Source organism: Symphalangus syndactylus, chromosome 9 (assembly GCF_028878055.3).
Source record: "Symphalangus syndactylus isolate Jambi chromosome 9, NHGRI_mSymSyn1-v2.1_pri, whole genome shotgun sequence".
NCBI lineage: Eukaryota > Metazoa > Chordata > Mammalia > Primates > Hylobatidae > Symphalangus > Symphalangus syndactylus.
The window spans coordinates 58,269,409-58,283,497 of NC_072431.2; the positions used below are offsets into that span (position 1 = coordinate 58,269,409).

The 14,089-nt window shown below is 41.7% G+C and overlaps 1 protein-coding gene across 3 annotated transcripts in view; it reads right to left on the minus strand.

Annotated features, from left to right (window-relative positions):
• Positions 1-13,888, minus strand: part of LOC129489604 (cytochrome P450 3A4) — a 31,066-nt gene extending 17,178 nt beyond the window's left edge. For 2 of the 3 annotated variants that reach the window (XM_055292474.2, XM_055292473.2), the window contains exons 1-3: positions 13,715-13,888; positions 9,703-9,796; positions 7,745-7,797 (exon numbers count right to left, since the gene is read on the minus strand). In XM_055292474.2, the coding sequence (XP_055148449.1) occupies positions 7,745-7,797; positions 9,703-9,796; positions 13,715-13,785 (218 nt within the window). In that variant the 5' untranslated portion in view covers positions 13,786-13,888. The remainder of the gene's footprint in view (positions 1-7,744; positions 7,798-9,702; positions 9,797-13,714) is intronic. The other variant, XM_055292475.2, reaches the window with a different exon arrangement.
• Between the last annotated feature and the right edge of the window lie 201 nt (positions 13,889-14,089).

Sequence of the window (14,089 nt, forward strand, 5' to 3'; positions counted from 1 at the left end):
CCATGCCATTCTCCATAATGTTTCAAATGTTTAAAATATTTTATTTTAAAAAAGAATATTAGATCCATGAAAAATTGAAGGCAAGTAAATCATCAATGCTCACAAGGACTAAATGTTTCAAGAGCAGTTGGTGTAAGACCTATGGGCGTCCAGAGCTGTGTGTTCTTTCTACTTAGTCCTGTTGCCTGTGTGGGCCATGCCAGCTCCACAGCACCCTGCAGCCAGCACTGCAGTTTCTGAGGAATCGATGAGAGAAGATGAAGTACAAAGAGGCAAAAACTTCTCCCACTTGCTTCTAGTGAATGAACACACCACTGCATCTCTTCCACTCCTCTCACCAAACCTCTAGCCCCTCTGACAGGTAACAGCTGCTGCAATTGGCTGAGGTCACCTGATAAAATTACAGTCCAGGTCACTTCCAAGATGGCCAAATAGGAACAGCTCCAGTCTACAGCTCCCAGCAAGATCTATGCAGAAGATGGGTGATTTCTGCATTTCCAACTGAGGTACCTTGTTTATCTCATTGGGACTGGTTGGATAGTGGAGGCAGCCCATGGAGGGTGAGCCAAAGCAGGGCGGGGCATCACCTTACCCAGGAAGTGCAAGGGGTCAGGGGATATCCCTTTCCTAGCCAAGGGAAGCCGTGAATGACTATACCTGGAGGAGTGGTACACTCCTGCCCAAATACTGCACTTTTCCCATGGTCTTCACAACCAGCAGACCAGGAGATTCCCTCATGTGCCTGCCTTGGTGGGTCTGAAGCCCATGGAGCCTTGCTAGCTGCTAGTGTAGCAGTCTGAGATTGACCTGGGATGCTAGAGTTTGGCAGGGGGAGGGACACCCACCATTGCTGAGGCTTGAGTAGCCAGTTCCATGCTCACAGTGTAAACAAAGCGACAGGGAATCTTGAACTGGGCAGAGCCCACCGCAGCTCACCAAGGCCTACCGCCTCTCTAGGTTCCACCTTTGTGGGCAGGGCATATCTGAACAAAAGGCAGCAGACAACTTCCCCAGACTTAAACATCCCTGCCTGATAGCTCTGAAGAGAGCAACGGTTCTCCCAGCATGGCATTCAAGCTCCAATAATGGACAGACTGCCTCCTCAAGTGGGTCCCTGACCCCTGGGTAGCCTGACTGGGAGACACCTCCCAGTAGGGGCCAACAGACACCTCATATAGGCGGGTGCCTCTCTGGGATGAAGCTTCCAGAGGAAGGATCCGGCAGAAATATTTGCTGTTCTGCAGCCTTTGCTGGTGATACCCAGGAAAACAGGGTCTGGAGTGGACCTCCAGCAAACTCCAACAGACCTGCAGCTGAGGGGCCTGTCTGTTAGAAGGAAAACTAACAAACAGAAAGGAATAGCATCAATAGCAACAAAAAGGACATCCACACCAAAACCCATATGTAGGTCACCGTCATTCAAGACCAAAGGTAGATAAAACCACAAAGATGGGGAGAAACCAGAGAAGAAAGACTGAAAATTTCAAAAACCAGAACACCTCTTCTCCTCCAAAGGAATACAACTCCTTGGCAGCAATGGAACAAAACTGGATGGAGAATGAGTTTGACGAGTTGACAGAAGTAGGCTTCAGAAGGTTGGTAATAGCAATCTTCTCTGAGTTAAAGGAGCATGTTCTAACCCATCGCAAGGATGCTAAAAGCCTTGGAGAAAGGTTAGACGAATGGATAACTTGAATAACCAGTGTAGAGAAGAGCTTAAATGACCTGATGGAGCTGAAAACCACAGTATGAGAACTTCGTGAAGCATACATGAGCTTCAATAGAATAGCCAATTTGATCAAGCGGAAGAAAGGATATCAGTGATTGAAGATCAAATTAATGAAATAAAGTGAGAAGACAAGATTAGAGAAAAAAGAGTGAAAAGAAACAAACAAAGCCTCCAAGAAATATGGCACTATGTGAAAACATCAAATCTACGTTTGATTGGTGTACCTGAAAGTAACGGGGAGAATGGAACTAAGTTAGAAAACACTCTTCAAGATATTTTCCAGGAGAACTCCCCCAACCTAGCAAGGCAGGCCAACATTCAAATTCAGGAAATACAGAGAACACCACAAAGATACTCATGAGAAGAGCAACCCCAAGACACATAATCATCAGATTCACCAAGGTTGAAATGAAGGAAAAAATATTAAGGGCAGCCAGAGACAAAGGTCGGATTCCCCACAAAGGGAAGCCCATCAGACTAACAGCAGATCTCTTGGCAGAAACCCTACAAGCCAGAAGACAGTGGAGGCCAATATTCAACATTCTTAAAGAAAAAAATTTTCAACGTAGAATTTCATATCCAGCCAAACTAAGCTTCATAAATGAAGAAGAAATAAAATCCTTTATAGACAAGCAAACGCTGAGAGATTTTTGTCACCACCAGGCCTACCTTACAAGAGCTCCTGAAGGAAGCACTAAACATGGAAAGGAACAACCGGTACCAGCCACTGCAAAAACATGCCAAATGGTAAAGACCATCAATGCTATGAAGAAACTGCATCAATTAACAGGTGAAATAACCAGTAACATCATAATGACAGGATCAAATTCACATATAACAATATTAACCTTAAATGTAAATGAGCTAAATGCCCCAATTAAAAGAAACAGACTGGCAAATTGGATGAAGAGTCAAGACCCGTTGGTGTGCTGTATTCAGACGACCCACCTCATGTGCAAAGACATACATAGGCTCAAAATAAAGGGATGGAGGAAGATCTACCAAGCAAGTGGAAACCAAAAAAAAGCAGGGGTTGCAATCCTGGTCTCTGATAAAACAGACTTTAAACCAACAAAGATCAAAAGAGACAAAGAAGGGCATTACATAATAGTGATGGGATCAATTCAACAGGAAGAGCTAAATATCCTAAATATATATGCCCCCAAATACAGGAGAACCCAGATTCATAAAGCAAGTTCTTAGAGACCTACAAAGAGACTAAGACTCCCACACAATAATAATGGGAGATTTTAACACCCCCCTGTCAATATTAGACAGATCAACAAGACAGAAAATTAAACAAGGATATTCAGGACTTGAACTCAGCTCTGGACCAAGAGGACCTAATAGACATCTACAGAACTCTCCACCCCAAATCAACAGAATATACATTCTTCTCAGCACCACATTGCACTATTCTAAAATTGACCACATAATTGGAAGTAATACGCTCCTCAGCAAATGTAAAAGAACGGAAATCACAACAAACTGTCTCTCAGACCACAGTGAAATCAAATTACAACTCACGATTAAGAAAGTGACTCAAAATCGCACAACTACATGGAAACTGAACAACTTGCTCCTGAATGACTCCTGGGTAAATAAGGAAGTGAAGGCAGAAATAAAGATGTTCTTTGAAACCAATGAGAACAAAGACACAATGTACCAGAATCTCTGGGACACATTTAAAGCAGTGTGTAGAGGGAAATTTATAGCATTAAATGCCCACTAGAGAAAGCAGGAAAGATCTAAAATCGACACAGTAACATCACAATTAACAGAACTAGAGAAGCAAGAGTAAACAAATTCAAAAGCTAGCAGGAGACAAGAAGTAACTAAGATCAGAGCAGAACAGGAGATAGAGACACAACAAACCCTTCAAAAAATCAATGAATCCAGGAGCTGGTTTTTTTTTTTAAAGATCAACAAAATAGATAGACTGCTAGCAAGACTAATAAAGAAAAAAGGGAGAAGAATCAAATAGATGCAATAAATAATGATCAAAAGGATATCACCACTGATCCTGCAGAAATGCAAATTACCATCAGAGAATACTATAAACACCTCTACGCAAATAAACTAGAAAATCTAGAAGAAATGGATAAATTCCTGGACACATACCCCTTCCCAAGACTAAACCAGGAAGAAGTTGAATCTCTGAATAGATCAATAACAGGTTTTGAACTGAGGCAATAATTAATAGGCTACCTACCAACCAAAAAAAGTCCAGCGCCAGATGGATTCACAGCCGAATTCTACCAGAGGCCCAAAGAGGAGCTGTTATCATTCCTTCTGAAACTATTCTGAACAATAGAAAAAGAGGGAATCCTCCCTAACTCATTTTATGAGGCCAGTATCTCCTGATACCAAAGCCTGGCAGAGACACAACAAAAAAAGAGAATTTTAGTCCAATACCCCTGATGAATATCGATCCGAAAATCCTCAATAAAATACTGGCAAATCAAATCCAGCAAAACATCAAAAAGCTTATCCACCAGGATCAAGTCAGCGTCATCCTTGGGATGCAAGGCTGGTTCAACATACCAAATCAATAAACGTAATCCATCACATAAACAGAAGCAATGACAAAAACCACATAATTATCTCAATAGATGCAGAAAAGGCCTTTGACAAAATTCAACAGCCTTTCATGCTAAAAACTCTCAATAAACTAGGTATCAATGGAACGTATCTCAAAATAGTAAGAGCTATTTATGACAAACCCACAGCCAATATCATACTGAATGGGCAAAAACTGGAAGCATTGCCTTTGAAAACCAGCACAAGACAAGCATGTCCTCTCTCACCACTCCTATTCAACACAGTGTTGGAAGTTCTGAATAGGGCAATCAGACAACAGAAACAAATGGATATTCAATTAGCAAAAGAGGAAGTCAAATTTTCTCTGTTTGCAGATGACATGATTGTATATTTAGAAAATCCTATCATCTCAGCCCAAAAACTCCTTAAGCTGATAAGCAACTTCAGGAAAGTCTCAGGATACAAAATCAATGTTCAAAAATCACAAGCATTCCTACACACCAATCACAGACAAACAGAGAGCCAAATCATGAGTGAACTCCCATTCACAATTACTACAAAGAGAATAAAATATCTAGGAATCCAGCTTACAAGGGATGTGAAGGACCTCTTCAAGGAGAGCTACAAACCACTGCTCAATGAAATAAAAGAGGACACAAACAAATGGAAGAACATTCCATGCTCATGGATAGGAAGACACCATATCATGAAAATGGCCATACTGCCCAAGGTAATTTATAGATTCAATGCTATGCCCATCAAGCTACCACTGACTTTCCTCACAGAATTGGGAAAAAACTACTTTAAAGTTCATATGAAACCAAAAAAGAGCCCACATAGACAAGACAATCCTAAGCAAAAAGAACAAAACTGGAGGCATCACACTACCTGACTTCAAACTATACTAAAAGGCTACAGTAACCAAAACAGCATGGTACAGGTACCAAAACAGATATATAGACCAATGGAACAGAACAGAGGCCTCAGAAATAACACCATGCATCTACCACCATCTGATGTTTGACAAATCTGATGCACACAAGCAATGGGGAAAAGATTTCCTATTTAATAAATGGTGTTGGTGAAACTGCCTAGCCATATGCAGCAAATTGAAACTGGACCCCTTCCTGATACCTTATACAAAAATTAACTCCAGATGGATTAAAGACTTAAATGTAAGACCTAGGACCATAAAAATCCTAGAAGAAAACCTGGGCAATGCCATTCAGGACACAGGCATGGGCAAAGACTTCATGAATATAACACCAAAAGCAATGGCAACAAAAGCCAAAATTGACAAATGGGATATGATTAAACTAAAGAGCTTCTACACAGCAAAAGAAACTATCATCAGAGCGAACAGGCAACCTACAGAATGGGAGAAAATTTTTGCACTCTATCCATTTGATGAAGGGCTGACATCCAGAATCTACAAAGAACTTAAACAAATTTACAAGAAAAAAAGCAAACAACCCCATCGAAAAATGAGCAAAGGATATGAACAGACACTTCTCAAAAGAAGACATTTATGCAGCCAGCAGACATGTGAAAAAATGCTCATCATCACTGGTCATTAGAGAAATGCAAATCAAAACCACAATGAGATACCATCTCATGCCAGGTAGTATGGTGATCATTAAAAAGTCAGGAAACAACAGATGCTGGAGAGGATGTGGAAAAATAGAAACACTTTTACACTGTTGGTGGGAGTGTAAATTAGTTCAACCATTGTAGAAGACAGTGTGGTGATTCCTCAAGGATCTAGAACTAGAAATACCATTTGACCCAGCCATCCCATTACTGGGCATATACCCAAAGCATTATAAATCATTCTACGATAAAGACACATGCACACGTATGTTTATTGCAGAACTATTCACAATAGCAAAGACTTGGAACCAACCCAAATGTCCATCAATGACAGACTGGATAAAGAAAATGTGCCACGTATACACCATGGAATACTATACAGCCATAAAAAATAATGAGTTCATATCCTTTGCAGGGACATGGATGAAGCTGGAAACCATCATTCTCAGCAAACTATCACAAGATCAGTAAACTACATACTGCATGTTCTCACTCCTAAATAGGAGTTGAACAATGAGAACACGTGGACACAGGGAGGGGAACATCACACACCAGGGCCTGTTGTTGGGTGGGGGGCTAGGGGAGGGATAGCATTAGGAGAAATACCTAATGTAGGTGACGGGTTGATGGGTGCAGCAAACCACCATGGCACGTGTATACCTATGTAACAAAACTACACATTCTATGCATGTAACCCAGAACTTAAAGTATAATTTAAAAAATAAAAATAAAAAATAAAATAAAATCACAGTCCATCAGCCTGACAGTGGTTAAGAATATTCAGCATTTCTTCAAATTCAGCAGAAAGGTATAGAAATGCTTATATACCCTTCTATTAAAAAGTCTTGGCTTAAATTTAATCACAAAACAGAATGAAAAGTTCCACACTTGCAGAGAAAATTTAAAAAACAACAACAGCAGAGCATAAATGGTTTGCCAATCTGTTTCTCTATTATCTCTCAACCCTTCATTCAAAAGCACTTTAAATCCAAAGTCTAAATGAAAAAGTTTTGGCTTTTAATTGAAAGTGAATTGATGTGGGAAGGAGATGATATGATGCATTTATGAGCACATATTCAAAGGGTTTGAGACAATGCATGTAATAAAAGGGCACCTAAGGAAGAAAAAAAGAAGAGGAGAATAGGCAGACACTGGACAGAGCATGATGCTGCAAGTCCCTGGGCCACCAAAGCCTGGAGAAAAGTGGTAACCACTATGCTCCCAGCCTAGTTCAGACTGTAGAACTCGACACCTGGTGACACATGGGATCCTTGGTAGGACAAGCTTCGAAAAGTTTTACAATAAACAGTGTGAATGTTGTTAGAACCAAAATGATGTCACTAGTTGCGTGTGTGTGTGTGGTGTGTGTGTGTTTAAAAACCCTGACAAATAAATCAAAGAAGGCTATGAAGAGAGGATTCTCATGCTTGTGTGCCTGATAATAAAAGTATCACAAAAGACTTTGCAAAACTACAAGCTTGCACAAAGGCCATCCCAACATTAAACAAAAATAATTCTGCAAGGACACCTGCCCAGCAACTGCCTGTCCAACCTTGGTGTGTCATCACCCTTGTTATTGATCTTTGTAGCGAAGGAGAATTATTTCAAAACTGATATGAAATCCTCCTCATATTTTCCTTGGAGCCTCTTTGTCTTGCTTTACTTCCCTGAATTTGCACATAGTTTATAACAGCATGCAGATTCCCATTGCAATACTCTACTCCCAAATAAATATCCTCTTCTTTCAGAGAACTTCTCTCTGTTTGTAGTTAGGTTCACAAGAGCTTCATCCCAAGAGGCTTTGGGCTGAGACTGTCCTCTGTGCAGTGGGGTAAACTCATTGTAGAAACAAGTCTATCCAATGGAAGTTTCCAGAATACTCACCCCCACACTTTTCCATACTTTTTATGACATTCCATGTCAAACGTCCAAAAGCCCTGGGAGGAGAAGCAAAATAATATTTAATTATTATTTTAAATGTACTTAACTCTGCCTCTAATTGGGATGAAAACAGTCAAATCCAATGAAATCAGACTTGCTGGCAGTTAGAGGAAGCTTATTTAGAGACGTCATAAAGGAAATAAGAGAAAACAGAGGAGGTATTTGAAAAGGGAAATTTAAAATCACGCTTGAATTCTCTCCAAGTGTTGTGGATACTGAATGACTTATCCTTGTGTATAAATACTAAGTACCTCCTTGTCTTTCTGATGTCTTTTTGCTTTTTCATGTGTTGTCTCTAAAATCTCATGAATCCCTGAATGATCACCTTCCAGGGCACATGGGAAAACTGAGGCTGAGGGAAAGTGAATTAGCATCAGAAGAGAATGCACAGTCTTTTATCTCTTTGTCATCCTTTTCATTTATTTCATGACCTCAATCTAGAATTCTAGCAGAATTAGGAAGTTAGAGAAACAGGGAACTCTTTTAGTCTAGCAGATTTACATAAGTGCGAGGCATGTTTTTGAGTGAGAAAAGGAGTGAGTAACAGAATGACAAAGTGAACTCACTTTTCAGTTTTCCAGCTTAACATGGAAGTTCTGAGAAAATGTCCCCTCTACATATTGGACACAGCAAATTACAACACTTGCTTGGAGTTTTCACTGAAACTTAAAAAGAAACCTTCCTGTATCTACATTTCAGGGGTGACATTTTAACTGTGCAAACAAAAGTCCCAGGAATGTGCATCTTGGGGGTACATCTACTAAAGAGTTGACCTGGAAAAGGTGGTGGGGAAATTATTGCTTTTGCACAGGGAAAAAATATGAAATTCCTGGGTAGTAATTAGACAACAAAGCCCTCACCTAAGAGAAATAGAATCTGAGAAACAAGCCTCAGGTATGTGGGAAAGATGATGTAAGCCAGAGAACTGACTGCTGCTGCTGGCCTTGTGGACATGGGCTCCTAATTTCCCATCCAGGGCCCAGACCCTTGGCAAAGCATCAGACCAGGTTAGGCACAAAGGCTCAGCCAAAGTTCATGGTCCACATGGCACATATTATATTCTATTCAGCAAAATTGAATATTTAATAATTTCATCAAATCATCCCCTTTCTAGTGATTTTGCATGTGATTCCGCCTTCGTGTAAAAGAAAAACCCCACAAATTCATTTTGTGCTTAAATATCTGAGTTTGATAGACAACCACTATCTCATCTCAGTTATATCCACTCTCTGATCAGACTTACCCATAGGGTGCAGCCTTTGAAGGAAAAGAAGTAAAGCAAAACCCCTTTGTTCTGTCTCTCAAAGCTGCAAAAGATGTCATGGGGAGTAAGAGCTGGGGTAGAGCCATGGAGCTACCCTCAGAGAATTTAGCATTTTTTGGAGAGGATTGAAGCAGGTGCAAATGAGCCAATGGTAAATACTTGGGCTCTCTAATAAATTGAGTTTCAAAGCTGTCCAGAAGGAAGGGAAAAAAGGCTACTCAAGAGCTCTTGCTACAGAGAGGAAAGTTTGACTCTCATGTACAAAGATAACAAACCACAATCAGGGGGTCCTTTTCCTACTTATAATACTAAGTATGACTGTACCTTCCTGGGAACCTGCATAGAGCAAAAAGAAAATCTTCTTTATGGTGCTTACAAAGTTTGCACATCAAGTTCTGAGCAACAGGTTGCTGATCTACCTGAGATTTGGGTTATTCAACTGAGGCAAACCTGAGGTTCCTAAGAGTTAGCAAGAGAGTCCTGGGTAAACCTTGCCATGCTCTGGGTGATGCCTACACACTGTTTCTGAAAGTGTAAAACTTCAGACCTTCCCCCTGAGGAGAAGCATTTTTACTGATGGAACTAAGCTGCTCTTTGCAATCATAAGACGCAAAAGAGTGAGCTCAAAAACACTCACCTTACGGTAGGACAAAATATTTCCCAAAAAAGGCAGAGGTGTGGGCCCTGGAATTCCAAGCTTCTTAAAAAGTCCATGTGAATGGGTTCCATATCTACAAAGTGAAACAGAAATCAAGTCACAGGGATTGTAACTTTATAGATATAGGGGCTGGTGAGTCACTGACTGAGGAACTGGAATGCTCAAGAGAAGGAGGTAACATTAAGGCAAGAAATAATAACAGTAACTCCGAGGGCAGTGATTATATTTGTTCATCAGGTCCTTTTGTGCCTCCACCATGAGACACCAAAAAGTTACAATGATTAGCTCAAAGCAGCTGAAGTCTTCATGGTCCCAGTCCAGGAATGAATAGTTGATAAATATTCTCAAATGTGAATGATCCTGAGAGGTTCAGGCAGGAATTCTTCCAGGTCACTTTATTCCCTTACGTCTATTTAGTAAGCAGCCTCTTCCCAAATTTGGGGATTGTCATCCTAGGTAGAAAGGGTGACATTTTTTTGTCTTCTGCAGTGATTATGAGATTCTGCATCACTGCATCCACTCAGTCACAGGGGGTCACTGAGAGCCTATGGTGACCCTGTCTTTAGAATTTGCTCAGAGTCTTTTATGCTTTCCCTTCTCTCTAAGCTCTGACCCTGTTTTAGGATCTGGCCCTTCTTAAACCGTCATTCACAGAGAGGTCATGGAGGAGTCACAGAGTCCTTATTTCTACAGATTGACAACTGTGCTCAAGGCTTCCATTGACCTCATAGAAATGTGAGCAGCTTTCAGCTACACCTCAGTCTCTGTGGTCAGATGATCTGGTTGATTTGACCTATTGGGAAGGATGATTGACTCATATTTCCCTGAATGACAGTGTGCAGAAGAATCACAACTAAAGAACTAATTTCCAGGTCATTCCTCCTTTTGTGGAATCTAGTCTTCTGACTGGTGATATTCACCTGATTAGCACAGTGCCAGTGATATGGTCTGAATCTGTGCCCCTACCAAAATCTCACGTTGAAATGTAATCCCCAATACTGGAGGTGGGGCCTGGTAGGAGATGATTGGATCCTAGGGGCAGTTTCTCATGGTTTCACACCATCCCGCCTTGGGTGTTGTCCTCGTGACAATGAGTTTTTATGAGATCTGGTGGTTTAAATGTGTGTGGCACCTCCTCCCCACTCTCTCTTCCTTCTGCTCCAGCCACGTAACATCTGCCTGCTTCTCCTTCACCTTCTGCCATGATTGTAAATTTCCTGAGACTTCCTAGAGGCAGAAGTCACTATGCTTTCTGTATAGCCTGCAGAACCATGAGACAATTAAATCCCTTTTCTTTATAAATACCCAGGCTCAGGTATTTCCTTATAGCAATGCAAGAAAAGACTAATACAGTCAGACATGCTCATTTTTCTCAAGGTGATCAATCACAAAGCAGTCAGTTTATTGCCTCTGCCCATCAACTATCTCTGTAGGAAAACCCATTTATGCTGGTGCTCCCTAAGGCAGGCCTGCTTGCAACTCATCTTTGACGGATCATGTATGAACTCCCCCAGCTGGGGGTTCTGGATGTCTGAAGACCTTCCCAGTCTGATGTTACTGAGGGGTGGAAGACTGGAGGAAGAAGAAAAGCTGATGGAAGAGGTCGCCATTCTTCAATTCACCATGAATCTGCTAGTCCCACAAGGTTGGCCCCAGAAAGGCAAATTAGGAAAATGTAGCTGAAAAGCATGGTGTGTATAAATGGATCCATATGACTCATATGGGCTTTCAGCTGAAAGGCAGGGGCCTTCTAATGTCCACTTTCCCTCCTGTTTGTAACAAAAGTTGTAGTATTCCACATAAGTAAACATAAAATGTTCCAGACAGTTGAATTGAGACCTTGTTTTCTCTTCTTTAAAGGATAGCCCTTAAGGCAGTATAGGTTCCAAACATTCTGTACAAATCCGGTGACTATCATAATATGTGGTAAAATACAACAGAGAAATGGCATGGAGGCTCATGTTTGGAAGACCCAGCAGAAGCAGCATAGCTAGGCCCAATAGTGCATTTGGATCCTTGCCCCATAATAGTTAGTGGAAGTGTGTGCACCATCTACGAAAACCAGGGTGGCCTTGGGTTTTCCCACTCCTGTTCCTTCCTTTGTTGTCACAGCCATGGCAAATCAATGACACTAATCTCTGTTTCTAAACTTTCTACATGTTACATGACCTCTCAGGCCAGGACAAACTATTGAGTTAATGTGTCAGCAGCATTGGTCCCCGAGGAATGATCTAGGTGAATGTCTAGACTCACATGGTTCCATGTCAAGGCAGAGGCTAGGCTGGGCAAACTGTGTAGCTTCTTTCCAGCTCCCCTCTGTTTGGTAGAGTAATGCCGCTTTCCGTTCCAATGAAGAGGCTAACAGAAAAGCCAGTCATCTATTGCACTTAATTGTGTTGGCCTAAGGAGGGCATGGTCTACACTACAGTTTCTGACTCCTGGGCTGCACCAGCATAATCTGAGGCTAAGGTATTGTCTGCCTGGCTGCCTGAGTCTGCAGTGACTGCCCCACAACATGGCAGACCACACACAGAGTGACACAGGTGGTGCCCCTGTGTCCAGGCTTCAAGCAGATGAGATGCAAAGATGTTTGTCCTTCGAGTGACCTCCACTAGGGGGCCAGGACCCATGAATATCTCTTTGGAGTTCTACCCTGAGGGATGAGGAATATTTTCTTACTTCATCTTGATCCTACCTGGATGCTTTTGCTGTCATCACTGGCTCACAGTCTTGCTTACTCCCCTGCCCTGAACGTTTAAGATAACCTGCTAAGGAGGTTTGTTTGAAATAGGGGTATTAAAATGAACTGTTGGGAAGGTATATTTAAAAAGATATATGCAATCTTGTCATAGAGTTATACATTTGTGCATTAGATTCATATTCCTGACATTATTCTGGAAAGGTGAGGTTATTTTACACACATTTATTGTAACAAATACTGAACTAACAGCCCTCATTTGTCACCTAGGAGGAACATGTTGGAAATAGACTATCTCCAAAAAAATCTGGTTTAAAATAGAATGAATTTAAGCCATATCAATTCATATTAAAATGTCAGAAGATGGAAAATATGGTGCCACACTCACTGAATTTCTAACCTTTCTGTGAAAGAATTAAAATGAGGTTTATATTTTCTATTTTCCTGTCATTATGATTCCCAAATCTTAGTAAGAGTGAAATTGAGGTAGAAGTGAAATGTGACACGTGAGAAGCCTCCACTACCCACAGTGGGGAGTGACTCTTCTCTCTACCTGCTCTAGGATAGCAGGATCCCACCAGTGAGAGGATTCATCCTCTTCTACTGCAACATAAAGGGAAAAATGTAAAATCCAAATTCTAGTTTAGTAAGGAGAAGCCAGGTTTCCACAGCCAAGTTTGGGATGAGATCCATCACTACTTTCTCTCCTTATCCTTCCTTGGGTCCAAACTATGGTCAAGTAGATCATCCTCAATCAATGCTGTCCCAAAACCCTTCTTGCCACTAAAGATGGATGGGGGAGATGCTTATTTATTTCTTTATAGAGCTGCATAAGATCTATAATAACTTCTATATGTTTGTAGCATCCAACACTTAAGCTAGTTCTCCTTGAACTTTTTTTTTTTTTTTTTGAGACAGTCTCACTCTGTCACCCAGGCTGAAGTGCGGTGGCATGATCTCAGCTCACTGCAACCTCCGCCTGCCGGGTTCAAGCGATTCTCCTGCCTCAGCCTCCCAAGTAGCTGGGAATACAGGCGTGCACCACCATGCCCAGCTAATTTTTGTATTTTTAGTAGAGACGGAGTTTTACCATGTTAGCCAGGCTGGTCTTGAGCTCCTGACCTAAGGCAGTCCACTTGCCTCGGCCTCCCAAAATGCTGGGATTACAGGTGTGAGCCACCACGCCTGGCCTGAACATCTTTTTTGATCTTCAAAACAGATAAGGGAAAGAGAGGCCTGACTAGCACCCCAAGTCCAAGGAAACAGAGAAGAGGAGCCTGGACAGTTACTCACAGATAGAGGAGCACCAGGCTGACAGCCAGGAGAAGCCAGGTTTCCACGGCCAAGTTTGGGATGAGATCCATCACTACTTTCCTTCCTTATCTCTCTCCTCTGAGTCTTCCTTTCAGTTGTGTGCTGCTGTTTGCTGGGCTGTGTGCGTGGAGCGTTCCTGCTCTGCACAGCAGTGATTCAGTGAGGCTGCTGGATTGTTTATATGGTGGAGAAGGAGGCAGGGCTGGAGTTGCAGCCAGTAGCACGGCAACCTGCACTCCACCTGCAGTTGGAAGAGGCTTCTCCACCTTGGCAGTTGGCAAAGAATCACACACACACACCACTCGCTGACCTCCTTTGAGTTCATATTCTATGAGGAATCATAAACAACTCAAT